Here is a 23,897-nt window from a genome sequence, read left to right on the forward strand (position 1 = left end):
GTGATAGTTATATTTGTAATCACTGTTTCCACAGAAATGCATAGTTTTTTTAAACGGTGTGCAAGTACCTGGGAGGCTACCATAATGCAAACCTAAAATTATTTTAAATAAATCAATAAATGACCTAATACACACACACAATCATTTTCCATAGATCCATCTGGAAGTGAGGAGTGTAAGGAAGAATGGCCATATAACCCACAGTATATAATTTATGCAGATTGTATAATCCAAACTTTCCTTGGTGTAGTTTGATAGATTTTAAAGGCCCACATAAAATTATCCTATTCATTGGAGAGATCTCAGAACAAATGTGATGAAACAGTGTTTGGATGGGAGGATATCTCCTCTCCCACCAACACCCCACACACACGGTTTTGGTGCCATACAAGGCAAATGGAATGTGAGTAGAAAAAATAAAATAAATGCTTATGGAATATATGGCAAGTTTCTGTACAGTTAAGTTAAATGCCTTATTTCAGAAAAAGCAGACCACTGCTACTAAGTGTCAAAAAAAATTGGCTTCTTTTATTAGCCCCTATAATTAGTGAGTTGGATTTTTTATCTCTGTAGAGATGCAATCAAACCTTAGAAAACATAGATATCAAGCATACTTTTGCATTATTTTGAAATGCAGAATTACTATAAATTACTTATTTGATAATAAAATAATATGATGGCAAAACCTCTGAACAATGGGGTGAGTTTTGAAAAGTCCCAAATCTGTTGTTTATCAGTAACTGTGATTATTGCTAAGAGTATACGTGCGTATTTTGAAGATTGGTGCAAGTTATCAATAATAAAAGTAATATGTAAAGAAGCTGGATACAAAATATGCAAATTAGCACATCGTTCCCATAAATCTTAAATCCGTGTTTTAGAACTAAGAAAAACAAGTATTTGGAGAATTCAGCAAAAAAGACTTGGTATTTGGTTCACTTTTTTATTTGCATTTTTTAAATAATTCTCTCATGTCCTGTAATATAAACACATTTCTAGCATTAACAATGGTACTTCTGGTCCACTTACAAACTGCATATGTATCCAAATTAAAAAGGAGAAAGTATTCTAAACAAGCTGGGCCTTACGGCTTTAAGGCAGCATTACACAATCCAAAGCTAACTGTTGACGTGCCTCCTACTGGCTTGGTTGATATGTAGGCTGTATAGTGTTCATACTATACGACCTGCATATATACATATAGTGTGTGTGTGTGTGTGAGTGTGTGTGTGTGTGTGTGTGTATATATATATATATACACACACACATACACATACATATATACATATATATATATATATATATATATATATACACATACATACATACATACATACACATACTATGCAGCCTGTATATGGTACCAATGCTATGAAACTAATGCTCTTGTTGGGTCCTACCAAAGCATAGCTGCCCCAAAATATTAAATGTTGCTCAAGTACTCTTATGCAGCAAAACAACCTCTCAATGTTTAAAAGACCCTTTTCTGTAAATTACTTTAAAATGATAGCTTTCTTTAAAAAAATAAACACAGAGGATAATCATTCATGGACTTTCACCTATGGAAATCCCACGAAAACAAATGGGATATCAACAAACGATGAGAAAGCTCATAGTTAAGATTCATCCCACCGCCATCTCTTGATGTTCACTGTATGGAGCCCCACAACATACAAAAACAGGAGGTAGCTATATGGACACAATTTCCATCTGCTATTAAATTAGAAGGTCATGATAAGCATGATGATAAAAATCAGGATTTATAAACAGTCAAGATGGGCTAAGTTTAACTCGCTTCGTAGTAGTCTGTCTTGCCCAGATGTTAAGGCTTTCTAACACAAGTACAGCTATTTATTTTGCCTCTGTCACGACGGACGGTTGCTACATCATTATGCAAACATGACAAATGCATTTTATTAGTCAAACATTGAGTTCCACTCAAGTAAACTAAACATAGTCAAAGCTGCACTGGAAGCCAGTTTTAAAAACACCCTTATATTTACCATTAAACTATAGTTTCAATAGTTCTCTTCATTCAATTAAAAGGAAGACCAGTAACCAAAATCTCTTTTTTCCTGAAGCTTATTGGATTCCTAATCTTTACTAGCATACTTCATTAATGTTAAAAAGTATTCCAAATATTCTGGAATTTCTTCTCGTTTTCCAGCATTTGAAGTACATTGGACAAAAGACATGCCCATTTCCAGCATCTCAAACAGGTTGATTTACGGACGTATCAAAAACACATTTCGAAAGCTGGGAGGGGGAATCTGTTTAAAAGGTCGCAAGTAAAAACCCAGTCAAAATTTTAAATATCCGGTAAGGAGTCCAAGATCTAGTAAATGAGAGATCAGCTGAATTCTGTATATACTTGGAACCACTGCAAGAATTGAAGCCAATGAATGTGTTTTTTGTAAATGGCAGCAGCTGCCCTGCTCGTATGCATGTTTCCCTTATGTTTCATTTCACACTAAATGGACAGATCCCCAAAATTCCTGAGTGTCATTGTAATACACGCGTGGCTACAAAGGGGAGAAAAATCCTCTAAAATGTTCTCTTTCAGAGATACTTATTCCAGGTTCCGCCTGCTTCCACCGCCCACCATGAGAGGTCAATTCAAGGTTTGTTTTGTTACATTCCTACATAAATGTTCACTGTATATCTGGACCCTAATGTTGTTGTTTTTTTCTAAACCGTCAATTCATGAATATGCTCTAACCCTTGACTCTTAATTCTGCTGTATGCAACGCTTGTAGAATCTTTGTTCACACTGGCCAAAGGACAGCTTTCAACAAGAGGAATGTATTACTGGGAGGACTCCCTCACTTTGGCCTGCAGGGCATCGCAGGTCTTCTTTGCATCTCCCAAGAGCATGGCAGTGTTGGGCTTGTAAAAGATGGGATTGTCCACCGCGGCATAGCCAACACCCAGAGACCTCTTCATGACAATCACCTGAAATGAAAAGGCCATTTTAGGTAGAGCAAATAAACAAACAAACAAAAACAACTGATCAAAAACAAACAATGACTTGTTAAGAAAATAATGCAATAGCTTATAAGAACAATCGTCCCTCTACATTTGTGGTTTGACTTTTGAAGGTTCAATTATTCATGGATTTGATATAAAACAGTTGTTCCCAATTTGGGTCTCCAGGTATTTTGGACTTCAACTCCCAAAAATCCCAGCCAGATTACCAGCTGTTAGGAACTGTGGGAGCTGAAGTCCAAAACACCTGGAGGCCCAAAGGTTGGGAACCATTGGTATAAAATGTTCTCCCTAGGACCTTCTAGGTCCTCCAATGTGACTCTATGGCCAACTTCTTCCAATCATGCTGGAGGACCTAGAGATTTTTAGAGAGAATATCTCTCCAGTAATCTCTAGGTCTCCAATGCATTCTGTGGTCACTTTCCAGAAGAAGGTGACTTTAGAGCTGGGCTGGAAAACCTGGAAATTCCTAAAGAGATGTACACTCAAGTTAAAAAAAATAGTAATTTTTTTATTTGTGTTTTTTCACATTCATGACGGTCCTGTGCCCCTAACCCCAGTGACTGGAGCAAATGCTGACCACATTCAACAGGCTAATATTTCTACCACGTTTCTTCACACACCTGCTTGGCCTTCCAGACTTCAAGAACTGGCATTCCTGCAATGATCGAGTTTGGATCTTCCTGAGCAGCTGAATTAACTGTGTCGTTTGCTCCGATAACAAGGACCAGATCCGTTGCTGCAGTAAAAATGCAAGGGGAAAGAGACCACACAAGCAAACGCTGAATTATGAGGAAAACTCAGGTTTCAATTGTTAGCAGCTTACAATATGCGGATACCTTAAACATTGCCTACAATTTCCACTAAAAGCTATAAACTGTCAGAGCCAGCCCGCCCCAAACCAATTCTTGGAAGCAGTTAAGACAGGTTTTCTTCCCCTCAAAGCTTAAAAACTGATGGAGAACAGGATGAAAATATGAGTATCAAAAGATGTACTTGGGGAAAAAAACTGATAAGAATGCCTTTCAATAAGAACAGTTGGAATATAAGTTACCAGATCCAACACTATAATCACACTGAGGGCAATGTTAATTCGTTTTTAGGGAGAAGCAATCAGACTAAAGTAAAAACAGAGCCTCATATATTTCTTACCTGGAAAGTCATGGTTAATCTCATCCATTTCTAGAACAATATCATATGGTACACCAGCTTCTGCAAGAAGTACATTTAGTTGTCCAGGCATACGGCCAGCCACAGGATGAATACCAAACCTAAGGACAGTGCGATTAAGAAGTGGTGGAAACATTTATGATAAAATACATACAAAGCATCAGAACTATTTTAAATTCTTTGAATTAATCAACCAAAAATACATCACACTATAATTTCAAATATGAGAGATATAAGCTGGGAGAAGATTTTGCCTAACACGTCATAAAAGTAAGGATGAGAATGAAGGTTTTCAAAGTCCCAATTTAACCCTTCATCCATTGAATTCTGCTTTCTTCTCTCCAAAAGTATCTCCAAGAACATATAACTCAAAGAACTAACATTATTCCCTACTATATGACAAGTAATGGTGAACGGTTCAGAACAAACAAAAATACATCACACAGTGAGATGCTTACTACAAAATTTGTCATCACAAAAAATGAAGGCCGCTAGGTTAGGGTTGCCAAGTGAAGATGTCTTTTAATTGTTGCATGAAAGAGAGAAATTCAGGATGTAAGCCGCCCGAGTCCTCGCGGGGAGATGGTGGCGGGATACAAAAATAAAGTTGTTGTTATTATTAAGTGAAGCATGCCAGATAAGCAACATCTGCTGAGAATCTGTCTTCTACATAACTATTAAATGTACAGGAGCCCTGATTGTTTACCAGGCAATCCTACCATGAGCGTTGATGACTTTAAAAGATTAGACACAACCATGCAGAATATGATTACTGAACTGATGGCCATGAGTGGATAACTCCATTCTTCATCCAAAATCAGAGCAATAATGCTTCCAAATACAAGTTTCTGGAGAACAGTTACAAGAGAGGACTATTGAACTTGAGTTGTGCTTATGGAGTTCCTACAGTCAACCACAAGTTGATTATTCAGGAAAACCAGTCTGCTTAAGTTAGGCCTTTCATCTTTTCCTGCGTCCTCTCACACAATTACATGGCTGACTGAGATGTAAGTAGTTGCATGTTTAAACAGTATGCAGAAAATGGAGTGCAATGTATTTAATAAATGACCACCACAGCTACCACTGAACTTCTATGTTACAAGTACCATCACAATTTGCAATGTGTGAAACCTATTAAAATATCAGGTAAGGCAGTAATACAGTGGTTCTCAACCTGTGGGTCCCCAGGTGTTTTGGCCAACTCCCAGAAATCCCAGTTTACCATCTGTTGGGATTTTGGGGGAGGGGGGGGGGGGTTTGAAGGCCAAAATATCTGGGAACCCACAGGTTGAGAACCACTGCTGTAATAGATCAGAGTCAGGGCCACAAAACACACACATCACAGTAACTAGGACAAAAGGAATATAATTCACAGCTGGATTTGAAAAGCAACTGACCACAAAGAGCTTTTCTCAAACACCTTCAGGCTAAACATTTGCTGTAAAAGAAAAAAGCAATCCCAACAAGAATTCAACATGACACAGATTTTCTTCAGAACCGAGCTCTGGTCCAAAGAGCAAGGATTCCTGGATCAGACCTCAAATACACAGAGAATGAACTCCTGATGTTATCACGCTAATGGGGGTGATTCTTGCCATAAAACCGCTGAAGAGATTAAACCTGTGACAGGAAAAGCAGGGACAAGGAGAAAGACCATAGCACATTTACTTAATTAACTGTTCTGGGCCATTAAAAACATGTTTTTCAAAAGCTTTACCTTCTGTTCCTGGAAATCCCTGGCCTACATTCGAGAAACATTAAATGAAGTGATATAATAAAGAAGCTACTCTGATCCTTGAGCCAACATGGTGTTTTGGTTTTAATATTGAACTAGGTTCAAACCCTTCTCAGCCACAAGAACCCAATGGGCAAGTCACTCTCTCTCAACCTCACAGGAGAGCCATTGCAAGCCCTTTCTGAACAAATCCTGCCAAGAAAACCATGCAATGGGGGTCATCTAATTCAAAGCGACTTGAAGGCAGACACAACACACACACAAAATGAGTTCCTTATATAACCCATATGACCTTATGCAATATTTGCTAGCCATAAACAGTTGTTTAAATCTAATGGTGCTCCCAACTAGAGTAGGAACAGTGAAACAATTGCTAAATGCCATTGTGTTAAATCCTATTGAGCCAACACATAAATCTTATTGATTCAATGGACTGACTCCACTTTGGACTAACAGTTGGAATTTAGGCAATTAAATTTGTTTTAATTCATCTATCAGTAGTTATGCTATGCAAATGTCAAAGGAGTATAAGCATAGACATCACATTTAATGAACAGATTGCCTTATAATTATGTGTATATACTTCTCATGAGCCAAATGAGTTGAGCAGGCATTTCTCTGGTTTTTGATTGAAAGTAACAACTAACTTATGATTACGTTAAAAACAAATACAAATACAAGATCTAGAAACCTATAAAGATGCAAGAAGGATAAAGAAAAGGCTGAGAAAAACAGAATTTTTTTAAAAAAAACTTGTGAAGCACATCTGCAAAACTGCACACAGCCCCGAGTATATTTCATAGAGGGAAATATTTGCAATCCTTCTAGCAGAGACCAGATGTAGAATCAGATATACAACAGCAAAACAAATAGGACAAAATATTAAGAAGCTTAATGTTTCAACCAGCCAGCCACTGTGTAATTCAAGCCATGTGAAACATTACCTATGCTTTCCAGAAACCACATTGAAACACAATAGCTTTTAGGAGACCTTGTACACTGAAGTCTGTGTGAGAACCCAGACAAGAGATGAAGTTATACTTAAGCAATGTTTATTACAGTTCAGATTTGGATGTTACTCATTTCTCTAGAAGCACAAATGATCAGATGCTCACATTCTCTGGCACACACACACACATATATGCACTGATTGTCAATGCTGGACCTTAAGAGAAATGTTGCCAGACTTCTGAGTTAATTGCATTGCTCTTCATAACAGCCTAAATGAGAGAGAAAGGGCAGAGGGCAAAAAAGCTTGGAAAATGTACCTTTGGATGATTGTTGTTGTGTGCTTTCAAGTCATTTCTGATTTATGGTAAATTAGATTGGATGAGCAAACACAAGTGCAATTCAATAGCATCTGAAGGAGTTCATGTTTCATACCACCACTGTGGACTGTAGCACCCAACACAAAAAGTATATGTATGCATATGTATATAAAATAAAGTGTAATTTGCCCTAGACTCCATGGTTGAACTAGGATTCAAAATCAAGTCTCTAGAGTCATAGCCCAGTACTCAAACTACTATACCACACTCTCTCTTAATTTTTGGATTAAAACATCAATAATTCCCAAGATTCCGGGAGTTATAGTAACATGTCACTTTTCCAAAATCTGGGAAACACAGAGGATTTTAAAAAAATCTTGCACTAACTTTCCACTAACTCAAACAACTAAAACACATATATGGTTGAAGCACAGCACCAAAGCTGCCCTGGGGTGCATCTACAGTGTAGAAATACTGCAATTTGACACCACTTTAATAGCCCTGGTTCTGCATTCTTTAACACAGAAGGCTAACAATCTTGTAAAATTACAACTCCCAGGATTCCACAGCAGTTAAAGTGGTGTCAAACTGCATTACTTCTACAGTGTAGCTGCATTTATGGTGTGTGCTCATCCAAACTATTTTTCTGGTTGACCCACTGACACCAGTACAGGTGCAACAAATTCTGGATTGTAAACCTATTCTAGGAGAAATACGGTCATTGCAAATACATTCCTTAATTGTAAGTAGACCAACATGGATTGTGGACCAGCTCCCATGTCTGATTTGCACACTAGTGTGAACTTACTCTGTTAACCTTAATTCTACTTCCCGCAAATGAAAAGAGAACTGGTTTGAGCCATTGCCAGCTACAAAACCCAAAACACTTATATCATTTCTTATCTCTATCCCTAGCTGTGATTTTCATGTTCTCCAAATAAAACAGCACTCTAATGTACGTTCTTTAATTCAAATCATATTCAAGACACAGTAGGAAAAGTGTGTTTTAGGGAAGCAGTGAGCACACTGAAAATGGAAAGTGATTGCATGCACTCGGATAAAAGGCAGAGGAGCTAGTGAAGCATGTTATATAGTGAGTTTCTATGTTCTCTGAGATGCTGTTGAGTAAGCAGAGATAGACATCAAGCAGATGTAGCTTCCTAGGCTCACATGTCTCTCCGTACTTTTGGCAAAGGCTGCAAGAAGCGCCATGCACACATAGATTATTAATTAAATTATAGCCAACAGATTCCGAGGCAGGCTGGGTGCATGAACATCTATCGAGCCAGGGCAGTAAAAGCATATTCTTTCCAGCTTTATACAATGAAAATGTTGGCTGCACTCCAGTTGGGCAGCGTGGGACACACAAGTGAAACTTCTCAACGTCAGGCTGTTAGATAGAAAAGAAACCTGGCTTTGCTTAATCTGTAGCTATGTTGAAGTCGCTGCATCCATGTTCAGGACTTGAATTTTAGTAATATGTGAGTTTAAAGAAAACCTGCATATGATTTACATTGATTTAGTCATTTAAAATATTTTATATTGCCCTTCCAGGCAAAACGTGAACTCATATACATATCACATATCTTGAAGAGCTTGTTTCAAGCCCCCACCCCATCAGCCATGAAACTCACTGAAACATCTTGGGCCAGTGACACTCTTTCAGTTAGTTCTGACCCATTATCCTTTTGAAGATATATTTGAAAGGAATGAGGTACTCATGGGAAGAAAGGTGGGTTTGCATGCTGCTAGTTTGGTCAGGTTTTACTTCGATTCCAGGAATATTACCTATTGCCTGTTTGGATCACCAATTCTGCCTGGATTCTTAGCTTCTTTCCATGCTCAGGATGAGTCTCAAGCTTAACATTCTCCTCTCCCCCCCCCCCCCCCCAAAAAACACATGCCCAAGAAGAGTAGAATCATTCACTCTCTGATTAACTTCTTTCCAATTTCCCTAAATCACGAACTCTGGTTATTTTAAAGACTGGTTTATTGAAAAAAGGCAAGTTAACCACAGTTCATGGTTTCAACATATAAACTATAAGGTTAAACAAGGAAGTGAATGCTTCCAACCTCTTGCCCACATACCCCACAAGAGGAGAGGGAAGTTGGGAAGAATGTATATTCATATGTATTTTTATGACTATTTTAATGTAATTAATTTAAATTGAATTGAAATGTATTTTGAATTGTTTTATATATGTGTTTATATTGTAAGCCACCCTGAGTTCCCTTTGTGAGTGAGAAGGGCGAGGTAGAAATGCTCTAATAAATAAATAAACAAATGTTAGTCTGACACTTTGGGGAGGATCCGCACAAGCCCTTCCGAACCTAGAGAGGAAGAATAAAGATAGATTCCTTGATACAAGATCGTTATAGGATGAAAATACACATGGGCAGTATCTCTACTCCACTACTACTCCCAGTTTGTCTCCTTTACCACCACACACCTCTGTTATAATCCAAACTAAAACTGATTTGTAAAACCATCCAGGACCCCCATCCAGATACAATTACAAATAATTACACAGCCCAACAACAATTTATTAGTGTCTTGGTTTTTATGCCTTTTTTTGGTTTTTTGGGGGCACTGATTCAGAAAATTGTATTGGACAGACTGCATCAGCTCTAATTTCTTAGATATGGTTATCATGATTTTCTAAAGATGAGCAAATGTTCTGTATCTCAAAAAATACAGCCAACAGGAGAAAAGTGGTGACATATTTGGAATTAGCAGATCAAATATACAGTACCTAGGAACAGGGCTAACATTTGAGGCACCAAAATGTGTCTTGACCAGTGTTATCTAATTCTTTTTCTCTCTAAAAGCCTTTAGGTCAGCAGCTCCTTGCTAAGAGGAGGATATAATGCATTCCAAATGACCTAGTGATACTTTTTCCTTTTCTAACATACATTTCTTTTTCTCTCCTAGGTCTATGTAGAAACCTTCTTAAAGAATGGATCTGAAAGGAACAGCAACACTGAGGATAACTGCAAAAAGGGGTGTTCACAAATAGAAAAGCTACCATAGAGAGTCCCCCCCCCCCCCCGCATCCCCAAATCAATAATATAAGAGTCCTGGAAGAACAAGGACACTGTTGATGAGTAATCTCAAAACATTAATTTTGCTCATTCCTCATGCATTTTTAGGCACATATCAGGTATCATAATTTACAAGCGATACAGATTATTCAGTAGCATGCTTGATAACCTGGTTCTTCTAAGGTAGAACTAGGCCCTGATGGAATAAAAAAAATGTAGCTTTCAATAAAAGGCTCCCTTGGACTTCCTATTTAAGAGAACACATTTTGAGAATTGTTTTTTGAGGGGAGACATGCTCTGGCTTATTGATTATATTCACAAATATATAGCTTTGTTTTTTTCCAACTAATAATAGTTTTCAATATTATTTTATCTTTCAGTTGGTAAAACGTAACCTGCCTAAATTAATGCATTTGTTTCCTTCATTCTCAAGCTGTAACATAAATTTGAACATCAAGTTGAAATCAATGTCAGTGTAATAAATACCCCTTTCCTTTCAACATTAATGTAACTAGCATTTTTTGCCTTTTCAATGGTGGTTCTTTCACCGACTTTTCTATCGCTGGACTTTCTTCCTCTCCCATAGACTGTTGCCAAAAAACTGCTCCAGAAGGTCTCCCAGACCTTTATATGGGCAGTTGCAGGAGGAAGTAGGGATCACTGATTCTGGTGTAGAGCAGCAGGAAAGTACATCAGGGAGTCATGGCCAGAAGAATGAAAAGAAACATGAAGAAACACACAGTATTGGCTGAGCTGCCAAGCCAACTTGGGTGTCACGCAGCAGAAAAATGGGAGACTTTGTATAAATAATATAACCACCAAGAATTTGCCACTTTTTGTGTGCAGCACCCAAACTTGAAAGGAAGAAAACTGGGGAAAATTCACAGTTCCTTCTAGAGTCAGGCATAGTCCTGAAATAGATACACCCAAATAGAAATGCATGTTGGAGGGCTTGGCAAAAGCAGGAGTGATACAAACAGTTGTTAATTATATTGGGCTCTCAGGCTGTAAGGCACTAAACCTTTGACTTACAGGGTTTGTGGTGTTTATCTTTTGCCTTTGTCGAATAGGGCATATTTACATTCTGCAGTTAAGCACTAGGGGAAAACTATGTTTGTGATATTACTGGTTTCACATATTCTCAAACTGTTACATAAATTCTAAATCTAAAGTGGCATTTAGTAGGCTGTGTTACTGAAACATCTCAGCGTTTCAAACAAAACATATAACACTATGTGAAGGACATTAAAATCAGTGTAGACAGTTTAGATTAAGGCTGGGTTTTACACATCAAAAGTGAACCATAAATTAAGAGCCATCGGTAACCTAATAGAGCCAATGCAGCCAAGCCAACATGGGTCTTGGGAGGCCTTAGTTCAAACCTCAGTTGCCATGTAATCAGCGTGATGGAGAAATGATGCTACTGCTCTCCAGAAATACTTATCCACAGAAATGAGAATAGAAAATGCTGCTATTAATAGGCAGATTGCTCTTTCTAACCTGACACCCCAGCCATGTTTGCTAGGAGAGTCTGAGAGTTGTAAAAAAAAATTATCACAGCTTTTCCAACCTCTTTTTTATTCTACTTCTAGCTGTATGGCTGAGTTAATGTACTAATTTTCTGCTTGCCAAATGGTTTGGTAGTTTTATATAAAAAGATAGCTAAAGGTCACTGCGGGATAGTTGAGCAGTTTCTATTAATATTGCTTAGGCTTGGAGAAGGAATGAAACCCACTCATATGAAAGTTAAATTTCTTATTGAAAGTATTTAGGTTTAGCATAAGAAGTGAGAAACTACCAGTCTTGAGCAAATTTAGATCTCTTTTTCTGTTCTACCATCCAACCACACGGGGACACAAAAGGTTTACATTATGAACAGATTTTCAATAAGCCTACTCACCATATAGGGAGAGTGAGTGATTTAGGATCTACTTCACCTCCTACTTCATTCTCCACCCAAAAAATGTCTCCCCCAAACACACAGAAAAATTAGATTTCAGACGAAGGGCCCATCCCCCATTTATGTAGATCAATGGTTCTCAACCTGTGAGTCCCCAGAAAACCCAGTCAGTTTACCAGCTGTTATGGTTTCTCCTTCAAGTATCGTCCCTTGCCCATCTTCAAGATATAGAGTAAGACGGTGGGAGATAATTGAAATCTTAGCAGGTATACTTTCTGGCCTAATTTTATTACTGCATTACAGATGCAAGTTGCTAGAATCATAGAGTTGGAAGAGACCACAAGAGCACTTCAGTCGAAGCACCAGCCATACAGGAAGACACAATCAAAGCACTCCTGGCAATCCGGCCTTCGCTCAAAAACCTCCAGAGAAGGAGACTCCACAACGCTCCAAGGCAGCATCTTCCACTACCGAACAGCTCCTACCATCTGGAATTTCTTCATAATGTTTAGGTGGAATCTTTTTTCCTGTAATTTGAATCTATTGCTCCTTGTCCTACCCTCTAGAGCAGCAGAAAACAAGCTTCCCTTGCCTCAAGATGATATCCTTTCAAATATTCAAATATTGTTATGTCGTTCTCCCCTCTCAACTTTCTCTTCTCTGGATGAAATATTCAAAACAGAGTAAAGTAGGACTATTATTCCCCTCCATCTAGACCAGACATGGGCAAACTTTGGCCCTCCAGGTGTTTTGGATTTCTACTTCCAGAATTCCTATGGCTGTTAGGAATTCAGGGAGTTGAAGTCCAAAACACATGGAGGGCCAAAGTTTGCCCATGTCTGGTCTAGACACTATACTCCTATTGATGCATCCTAGAATTGCATTGGCTTTTAAACTGCTGCCTCACACTGGTGATAAAAAAGCCATCTTAATAATTCAGACACTCAGGTCTCCCACCCACAAAGTCTGCCCTTTACATCTGAATCAGAGGTCTCTGGTAGAAGCATCAGCATGAAATCTTGCTCAATCTCAGAGGATGTTATGGCTCTGGGCAAGGGTTACCGGAATGACAATGCCTTGAAATCGCAGGCATCAAGTGTGCTGTCAGGACAGCAGCCTATAAGATGCAGCTTTTCTTGGCAGAGCACAGGTATTATACACTGATGACAATCACATGTCTGTGTTGGCATTTATCGGCCACAGATGTGCAAGTGTGTCACCACATCTGGAGAGCGCGCGTGCTGGTGTCCTGAGGCTCCATCAGCCTACAGGAAGCAGAGGGCGAGCAGCTGCACTCAATGAACACCATGGGCGCGCCACAACATGATGAAAGGCCCAACTTCCCACAAACAGAAAACACAGATTTCTTTCATTAAAGCCTCCTAGGTAACTGCTGTAGCCAAAACGGGCTTTCAAATCTAATGTAGTTACATCAAAAAGCTCCATTCCTATTTCTCCTGTATAAAGTCAAGACACAAAGTCCTAATGTTGCCAACCATCAAGTAAATGTTTATAAGGTTACAGTCCCAATATAGCAAAGTGATCACTCTTGAATTCTAATTAAAACTATGCTCCCATTGCAAGTTACCTGCCAAAATTATGTGTGTATTGCCACAACAGCATTCATATTCAGTTAAACTGAATTAATTACTGGAAGATGGAACAGTAATTACAACATCTAGAAAGGTAGATGGGAAACTGAAGCATTTCTGGCACTTGAAATAACTTTTTGTATTCATTTAAAAAGGGAGGTGAGCAATTATGCCTTTCTATATCCCGCATGCACAATGAGCCCAAAACATACAACCCTGAGCCTGAAGATTACGAAGGAATAGGCATGTAAAAGAAGATGCAGTTGTGCAGGATAAACAATATTATCAGAAAATTGTCACACTCCCCCAGAAGAAGGCAAAAGCAAAGTCCCTTTGAATAAATCTTGCAAGGAAAATTGTGTCATAGATTTGTCTAAGACGTGCCATAAGTCAAAAACAACTTGAAGAAACAGAACAATGGTAATTGGAAAGATAAGTACCACACACCATCTCTCTTACTACATTTTGATTGTAGAAGCTGGTAGTGGGACGTTAGGCACACATTGCAGCACCTTTTTCTCATCAGAATAAATAGTCTTGCATGGTAACACTACTGAACTATGTGCAATCTAGAGAAAATATTCTAACCCATGAAACTGATCTTGAAACTGAGCAACCCTATCTTAAGCCCAAGAAACTGAGACTTGAATGGACTTGAATTATAGCGGAGTTCTTTAAAGGTCTTGTACAGCAGAATGAGGACCCCAATTGACAGCATGAAATATGCTTTAATATCAAAAAGCTAAGTAACAAGAAGAAAACATCAAAATGCATATTAATATTTATTAGGCAAATTGAACAAGCAGAAACATAAGCAAGCTCATGAGGTCTCCGGATTTCCTCATAAGCCAGTATGCCACTGTCACTGCCTCTAACAATCCTAGGGGTGGAAAATATGAATGGCTGGCTCTCAACATTTTGAGAATTAACCATTGTTTAGTTCTGAAGAAGCCTAAAGTAAATATCTGCAACCTGTCCATCACACATCCCATCTTATGAATCTAATTAGAGTATGATGATTCAATGTGATGATAAATCATGATTCAACTTCATGATTCAGTGTGAAGCTAGCTTTCCCCAATTCTATGTTCTCCTCCCATTTATTTCAACATCATGTGTGATGAAATGACCTCAAAAGCAAGCCTCTTTTTCACCTGTGAGTCACATATGATCCTAAAATGGATTCTGAAGATAAAATGGAGAAATAGGACAAATACGGTATTTTTTTTTTTAAAAAGTAAAACAATTACTGCATTCATCCTACTTCTCCATATCCTTCTTCCCATTTTTCCTCAGTGTCAAACAATCTTTGTACCTTTTTTCTAAAAATGCTTTAACCACCAATGGTGCAAACCAAAGGGTTAACAAAGAACCTTGAAAATATGCCTTTCATTTTTATTTACTATTCATTTTTGGAGAAATGACATCACTAGCCTAAAGCAGAGGGGGGGTTTGTGCGAAGTTTTAACTTTTGACATTTTCCATAAAAAATTGGGAGACTTCTGTCCAAGTCTAGGGAACGAAGGGAAAACCACAGCAGACGCAATGAAATGCATAAAGCTGGAAACAACAGTTGCCGTTTTAGAGCATTTTTTTAAGTTGACACCCTACTTTCTGGTTCTCTGAGAAGATCATTATAAAATAGAACTAAAGATCACACTTCATCTGAAAAAATAATCAGCAATAGAACAAAGAGAAACTAGGTCAGCATAAAATAAACCTTATGTAGACTATTAGTTCTCCAGAGTCAATTTTCATCTCTACCAAGATTATCTTCCTACGCTTCACTGACTTGACTGTTATCACTGTTTGTGACATTTCTCAAAAGGATATACACTCAGAACCCTGCTCCAGATGGTTTACAATCTACACATAGAATAGTCAGCAAATTTTAACTCAAGCAGGAAAATAATATATTTGTTAGTAACACATACTTCATCCTTTGTTTGAATATGGTACAGGTATAGGCAATTTGCTAAGGTTAAAATGCTACAAAATCTAACAGTATCGGCAGGGCCAATGTGATTTCAACCCCTGCTGCTGTATCTTGACTATAGATAATGAAGGAGAGGAGTGATTTTCCTCCCAATATAATAAGTCACATAGCAAATGATGACCGTATGATGGAAAACATGCATTGTTTCCCTCTTCTGTTACTCACTTACCTAACATTCTTGCCTTGTTCACACAGCATTTTGACTAAATCAGCAATTGGATACTGAGCCTTTGCTGCACACAGCCCATAACCTATGGAGAGAGGGGGAAAGTGCCAGATGTAAAAGTGCTTCAGCAGTGCTTTTAATTTTAGCTTGGAATACTCTTGGATCCATCTTCCTCATTAGAGGTGGAGGTCCATGTGGAATCTCTATTTGGAGTGTTTGGGATGAGAGTTGACGAGTCCACCAGCTACAACTTCCCCTAGATCAGTGGTTCTCAATCTGTGGCCCCCCAGATGTTTTGGCCTTCAACTCCCAGAAATCCTAACAGCTGGTAAACTGGCTGGGATTTCTGAGAGTTGTAGGCCAAAACACCTAAGGACCCACAGGTTGAGAACCATTGCCCTGGATGGAGATTGCTCAGAGATTCGTGCATCGGCAACCTCCCAAGCAGATTACAGCTCTGCATACTAGTGCTGCCTTGACGATCACTCAGAAAATACAATTGCAACAAAATGCAGTACTTAAGACTGCTGACCACAATACAATACAGACACCATATTAACACTGGTCTTAATCACCATAGATTCCAAAATCCTTCTAGTCCCAAGTTTTCAGATAAAGGAAACTGCATCTGGATGTGCTATGCATACTTCAAATAAGGGATACTCAACCTTTATGTATATCTGTGTATGTGCATGAATACACATACAGACATATATGCGCACACACACACACCCTTATCTAAAATGCTTAGAACCAAAAGCATTTTGGATTTTGTTTGTGAAACTATACCTGTATTTGCATATTAGGCTTTGAGATGGGATCCAAGTCTAAGCACAAAATCCTTTATGTTTCATATACATTTAGTGCACGTAGCCTGAAGATAATTGTATAAACATTTTTAATAATTTTGTGCATGAAACAAAATTTGTGCACACTAAACCATCAGGAAAAAAAGGTGGCACAATTCCAGGCACTTATGTAGAGAATTTTGGATTTTGAAGCATTTCAGCCTGATGGATAAGGGATGCTCATACCTGAGATATTTAAGCAGAATGTAAAAGTATGAGAGCGTAGTTGTTAAGTTTTACTAAAGATAAGTTAAGCAAACATGCTCAACCAGACGTTAACTGAGTTAGGAGAATAGAAATGTTTATGTTTGAAAATTTTCTATTCAGTTCCAGAGTCCAAAGGACTACTTGCAAACTAGGATCTTGTATTTAGGCATAAAATCTATACTCTAGGCTTGAAAGATAGGAATAGAGATATGCTCTTTCTTGAAGGGAAGCCCAAAAATAGTAAATGGCACCCTACGTACACATATGGACTTCAATTATTTTGATCCATGGGGGTAAAAATCCCGCAACCAATATTCTCCATTGCAAGCAGTATTAGAATAGCAATAAGCTAAGGAACTAAACATGCATTTCTCCTTCAGAAAAGCCATGATCTGCTGCTTGAAAAAGCAATCTCATTCTGCCGAAAAACAGAACTGGCCTGGTTCCTTCATTATCCTGACGCTAAATGTGATGGATAAGAAAGGTATATCAGGCATATAAAGGAAAACATGGAAATTTCGGAGATCTCCATCTCACAGAATCCCCAACCCATCCTAGGTAGCTGGCTATAGAATTCTGGAAGCTGAAGCCCAAAAAACAAGACAGTTTTTCACAGCTCTGTATGCAATGTTAATTATGCACTTTGCAGCCAAGTACCAACATATGCCATGACTTTCTTTTATATTAAAATACTATGCAAATCTTTACATGTGGCTAGGTCTTTAGGAGTTCTATGTTGCACCAAAGCAACTGAGACAAAGGAATCATCCTTTTCCAGTTTGTAGGAAGAAATGTGTAACCTTCATACTTTCCAATGAGGGGTTTTGTAAACATATGAGCAATGATTCTGGCAACAGAGAACAAACACACAGAGCACACAAGTGTCAGAAATGCAATCCTTCCAGTGGCAAGGAGTTCAAACATTTGTTGTTAATCTGTTCAGCCTTCCTCCCACTTTCAATTCTTGACTTTGCTCTTTCATTGAATCTGCTCATCATATATGACTCTTAAAATTTCACTTTGCCTGCTTTATTTCTCTTTGCTGTTGGGATATAGAGGTCTTGACTCAATACATCAAAATCTTCCTATCTTCTTTTATGAAAAACAGACAGATTCTGCTACAATTTCTTTTCCTTTTCTGCTTGTACATGGTTTCAAGGTGAAAAATGAGAGATTACAGAAAACCATAAAAAAAGAAGGAAGAGAGTGGATGTATGTGGAAGCACCCTGAAACATAACAGGTTTTTATTTTTGCATGTGCTTTCATGGATATAAAGCCACTTCTTTGGATGCAGTACCAAAAATCAAGATGTGATTTTATACCCATTTTCTACTTTTTTTGTACTAACACAAGATGAGCCAAAAATAAACAGGAGCAGTTTTAAAAATATAACCTTCCTCAAGAAAAAATATGTAAAACTAAGATGTAGCATAATGCCAAAAGAATGCAAGCTGCTATACTATGCTGACTAGTTGTTACAGGACATGCTGCTATTCTCGGAAATATCTTCCGTTACAAGAACCAGAGTTACTATCTTTGCAAACATCAAAAACATTATGAGGAAATAGTGTACAAGTGGTTCATTCTTGATATCTGTAATACCAGGAACAGGAGCCAATGTGGCACCATGGTCCAGATCTCACTCAGCCATGGAAAACTATTGAGTGACTTTGGACAAGTCATACTCTTTGAAGCTCCAGTGGAAGGCAAAAGCATCAACAAATCTTGCCAAGAAACTCTTGTGATGAGTTTGCCTTAGATTCGCCATATGTCAGAAATTAACTGAATGCATAAGGTAAAGGTAAAGGTTTCCCCTGACGTTAAGTCCAGTCGTGACTGACTCTGGGAGTTGGTGCTCATCTCCATTTCTAAGCCGAAGAGCCGGCGTTGTCCATAGACATCTCCAGGGTCACGTGGCCAGCATGACTGCATGGAGCGCCGTTACATTCCCGCCGGAAATAAATACATAAATAAATAACAACAAATAAATACTGGGATCTCCAGTATGGTATCTAGTTATCGGAATGACTCTAAGTTTTAGTTCAGATCTACCTTACCAGATGTCGCTGCTGGCTGTTAAGATGAGCAGGGGGGCATTTATGTTGTCTTGCAGCAATGCAGAGCAATGAATAAGGAGCAATTAGATCTCTAACGCTGGCCATTATTCATTGAAGTGAACAGTCCAATTTTACCTGGCGTGATGATAATATTATTGGCTTCCTTTATCATTTCCACTGCACTGTCCACATTCACTTCTGTATGAGTGCCAGTAATTTCCATGGGTTTTCCACCAGCTGTTGAAGTCGTCCCATATCCACCAAGGATCACGTTAGCAAGAGAACGGTTCATGGCCTGAGGGAGAGAAAGAAAGAAAACAAAACAAAATTGACATTTAAAAATGAAATTACTTGCGTTAGTCCAACAGCAAAGCCAACAAAAGTTAGGTGACACAAGATGTTTTCCTCTGTTTACAATACTTGTTCCATAAAGCAAAGTAGTCTGTCTTTATCCCACTCCAGGTTTTGCTTTCTCATAATGTTTCATACTGAAGTTAATAAAAACAAGCAATTCTGAACATGCTTCTTCCTGAATGCAGTGGAAGATATCAAAGATGTCGTATTTTCAAAATACAAGGGGAAAAGTACAGAAGAGAATACAAAATGTGAAAATATTGAGCGAAGAGGGAATGGAAAGAACATCAAATGCTAAGGAATAATTAATAATAGTTTATAAATATGGAAGATGAATTTAGTGTAGACTAACAAAAAAAACAACAATGAAGAAAACAAAAGATGAGAATGATTTTATCTCAATAATCTTTTTAAGAGACTCATTCATGTGAATTTGCTGCCACCTAGTGACCATCAAAATGTAACCCTAATAAAATTTGTGGGGGAGACAGGAGGCTTGAAAACACACAGGTTACCTATATTTTGGCTTTTTGCAGTAGTATTCTTGGCATATCAATGTATATTTCAAAACCACAATTGCCACAACGATTAAAACGTGCTGTTTGAACTGCCCTTGTGAAATGTGTAATAAAAAAACCCCAAAATTTTTTTAAATGCATGCTACTATGCTGCAGGCTAGATTTTATATCAATGTATTTTATTTCTCATTTCATTGTTTCGTATGGCTGCTTTAGAGCTCCCTACTTTGTCAAAAAGCTGGGATAAAAATACTGGAAATAAGTCCACAAAAGTTCATTTCTAGAAAAAGTATTTAGTATTCCCTTAAAGAGTTCAACTAGAGGTGGTGGCCGATGGACCAGCGATAGTATGCAAATTATTATTATTATTATTATTATTATTATTATTATTATTATTATTATTATTATTTTATTTTTATACCCTTCCCCATCTCCCCGAAGGGACTCGGGGCGGCTTACATGGGGCCAAGCCCAGTCATCAGACAATATAAAAACATAGCAATAAAACAAGTCAATCGACAATAAAACAAATCATAAAACAAATAAGGTCACATACAATAAATATAATGATAAAATCTTGGGTTGGCTCCAAAAGAGACTGGGCCAAAACTGCAAGTTGTGTCAGTACCATCAGGGAGAGGTAGATACCAGAGCTATCGTTCCCATTAAAGTGCTGAGGAAGGCGTGCACAAGGGACTATTGCCGGCTAAAAATTAGAATGCAATAAAGATAAAATAGGCAACAGGTCGATCCTTACTATGGAGATCAGTCGCCAAAGGACTGTTGGAAGAGCCAAATTTTCAGGCTCTTCCGAAAAGTAAGGAGGGTAGGGGCCTGTCTGATCTCCCTGGGTAGAGAGTTCCAGAGCCGGGGGGCCACGACGGAGAAGGCCCTCTCTCTCGTCCCCACCAAGCACGACTGCGAGCGAGAGGGAGCGAGAGGAGGGCCTCCCCCAACGAGAGACGAGATCGTGCAGGTTCATAGGGGGAAACGTGGTCACGAAGGTAGGTGGGTCCCAAACCGTTTAGGGCTTTGTAGGTGATAACCTGCACCTTGAATTGGGCTCGGAAAATAAACGGCAGCCAATGGAGCTCCTTAAACAGGAAAGTTGAGTGCGCCATTGGCAGCCCATCTAAGACATATTTCCAGAAAATAAAGTTTGTAGTCAATAGGCACACATATGGTTGGTATCCAAAAAAAGCTTTTAGTAGTCCACCAAAACAGTTCAATTGGTATCCCCACCCACTTCTTAAAAATTTAGCTTACAATTGGCTTCTAGCTTTTATAAAAATTCAATTATGACACAGTATATTTAAAAATAAAAAATGGTAAAGCTTAATATGAAAACCAAGCTGAAGTTTTTTTGTAAGTTTATGAAGAATTATTTGCTCTGCTGAACAAGTTGAGCAGGAAGACATGTTTCCACAACATCCTTACCACACACATGATATATGACAGGATGGCACCAGAGGAACCAATTAAAGCGCCCACAATTGTTAGCAAGTTGTTGTTGAGGAGGAACCCTTCAGCACACAGTGCCCAGCCTGAGTAACTGTTGAGTACAGTAATAACAACTGGCATATCAGCCCCTCCAATGGCTGCTGTGAGTGTCACACCCTGCAGAACAGAAAGGAAGGAAAATAATGCTGTAAACGCAAGCTCCTGGGAAGGTATGTCCATTTGCTAAAAGCATTTCTGAATAACTTCTAATCCAGTGATTCTCAACCTGTGGGTCCCCAAGTGTTTTGGCCTACAACTCCCAGAAATCCCAGCCAGTTTACCACCTGTTAGGATTTCTGGGAGTTGAAGGCCAAAACATTTGGGGACTTACAGGTTGAGAACCACTGTTCCAGTCTTTTGCAGGGCCTAAGTTCTGTTCTTTTACAGAAGTGTCTCCAAATTCTTTAAATGAGATAAGAGACAGGGTGCATCTACACTGCAGAATTAATGCAGTCTCTAACTGCCAGTGCTCAATGCTATGGGATGCTAGGGGTTGTAATTCGGCGGGGCATCGGCTCTCTTTGACAAAAGAAGGCTAAAGAGCTTGCAAAATGATAACTTCCATTATTCCATTGCATTGAGCCATTGCAGTTAAACTGGTGTAAAACCGGTGCAGTGTAAATGTGCCAGTCCTGTTTCCCCAGTCCTCCAAGTTTGCCCTCGCTACCATCAAAGTCCAAAGCCAACAAAAATGGTTCCAGTGAAAATGCTTCTGCAATTCCTTTGAATTTTTCTGTCAATATCTCATATCACTCTGCAATTCTCCACTCCCTATATCAGTGGTTCCCAACCTTTGGTCTTCCAGTTGCTTTGGACTTTAGCTCTCACAATTCCTAACAGCTGCTAAGAATTCCCCCAGGCAGGAAACAGCCAAGCTTTGAAGCTGCAAGACTTTTCAATGCTAGTCAAGGTGGCCAATAGCAACATTTACACTTTCCTCAAACAGACAAGAGTTCTTTCTTCCACCCTGGACTTTCCACAGATATATAAACCTCACTTGCATAGTTTCCAACAGACCTCACCATCTCTGAGGAAGCTTGCCATAGATATGGGCAAAACATCAGGGAAGAATGCTTCTGGAACATGGCCAAACACCCCGAAAAACTCACAGCAACACAGCTGCTAAGCTGGTTGGGATTTCTGGGATTTAGAAGTCCAAAACACCTGGAGCACCAAAGGTCAGGAATCACTGTCCTAAAGGATAGAACTGCCTGATTAACACTTGAGATCATACCTCAAATTTTGCTGCATTCACACCTGAGACTTTCCACTTACCATAACAGCAGACAGAGCGGATACAGACCCTAAACAGGTGAGGCCAGTTGTGTAACTAGGATCAATCATGTAAGGAATCATTCCACCTGCACTGGCAGTTAGCAAACCAGCGTTCAGTAAGTGCCGTCCGGGTAAGAGAAGTGGGGCAGAATTTAAGATACCTGGAAGAATAAAATAGTGTCACTCATATTGTAGACCCCACCTGTTGAAAAGAAATTGGAAGCCAAAAATGTCAGGGGTTTAGGAAACCACAAACTCCTTCAAGCTCCTTTTGTATTAACCCCCTGTCAACACATCTCAACATGTCTGTCTTATGCGTCGTTCATTTAATACCTTCCTCGGCAGCAAAGATACAAACAATATCACTTCCTCATGATCTCACTTGGAATAACCAGTATGAGGACCCCATGCAAACAATGGGTCAAACAAGAATGGTTGGATTAATATCATACCTATTGGCTGTTTGGACTGATGGAAAAAAGAATTCAAAAATCAAAATTCTCAATGAAAGTATCTTATGACTCCCATAACCATGAGGCCTGTACTCATGGTTTCACCTATTCATATCAGACAAAATAAGTCATCTCCAGGAATTTTCTAGGTCCTCCAGGTGATTCTAAGGTATACTTCTGCAGGAAGTTGCCATGAAGACATTAAGGAGGAGGAATTCATTAATTTCAATTGAATTCTCTATTATCCATGGTTTCCTGTTTCCAAATTAAGTTCAGAAACACAACCCCATGGAAATGGGGAGCATACTGCATCTATTATTTACTTCCCAAGACTAGAGACAAATTGTTGGAAATACATTTTGAAAGTGTTAGTGTTATTAGCTATTAATGCACAAAAATGAAAAATATACATAGGTACGCTTTATTCAGTGAGGAACATTCAAACAAAAATGCCTTTTGTTAATGTGGTGGTAATGCATTAACTCCCTTGGAAGAAGAAAAAAATGATTGTGACCTGATGGTGAAAATACATGTGAGATTCACAGAAAAAAAAACCCTGATTTTTCATATCCTTGGAACTGAATAAACATAAACGGAATATATTAGCAAGTTACTTTAGCAACTGATTGGTCCTTACACATTCTGAGGAAATATCCCCATCCCGTGATGCCCGAAAATATCTTCTTCAGATATACAGCATTTTGAAAAGTACTATTTTGCATCATGATCAGAATTCTATATAGTTGGCATGATGTGATACAATCCATATCCATAGTTAGGATCTCAGTGGGAATGAAGCCAAAAAAAGAATGGAGACAATAGCTCTATATG

General features: G+C 38.6%; 1 protein-coding gene across 3 annotated transcripts in view; it reads right to left on the reverse strand.

The window, feature by feature from the left end:
• Positions 1-929: 929 nt before the first annotated feature.
• nnt (nicotinamide nucleotide transhydrogenase) overlaps positions 930-23,897 on the reverse strand; it is a 58,109-nt gene continuing 35,141 nt past the window's right edge. For all 3 annotated transcript variants that reach the window (XM_003216224.4, XM_008102818.3, XM_062972428.1), the window contains 7 exons: positions 22,615-22,775; positions 21,277-21,456; positions 19,103-19,262; positions 15,858-15,939; positions 4,138-4,256; positions 3,609-3,724; positions 930-2,952 (listed from right to left, as the gene is read on the reverse strand). In XM_003216224.4, the coding sequence (XP_003216272.1) occupies positions 2,806-2,952; positions 3,609-3,724; positions 4,138-4,256; positions 15,858-15,939; positions 19,103-19,262; positions 21,277-21,456; positions 22,615-22,775 (965 nt within the window). In that variant the 3' untranslated portion in view covers positions 930-2,805. The remainder of the gene's footprint in view (positions 2,953-3,608; positions 3,725-4,137; positions 4,257-15,857; positions 15,940-19,102; positions 19,263-21,276; positions 21,457-22,614; positions 22,776-23,897) is intronic.

Source organism: Anolis carolinensis, chromosome 2 (genome assembly GCF_035594765.1).
Source record: "Anolis carolinensis isolate JA03-04 chromosome 2, rAnoCar3.1.pri, whole genome shotgun sequence".
Lineage (NCBI taxonomy): Eukaryota > Metazoa > Chordata > Lepidosauria > Squamata > Dactyloidae > Anolis > Anolis carolinensis.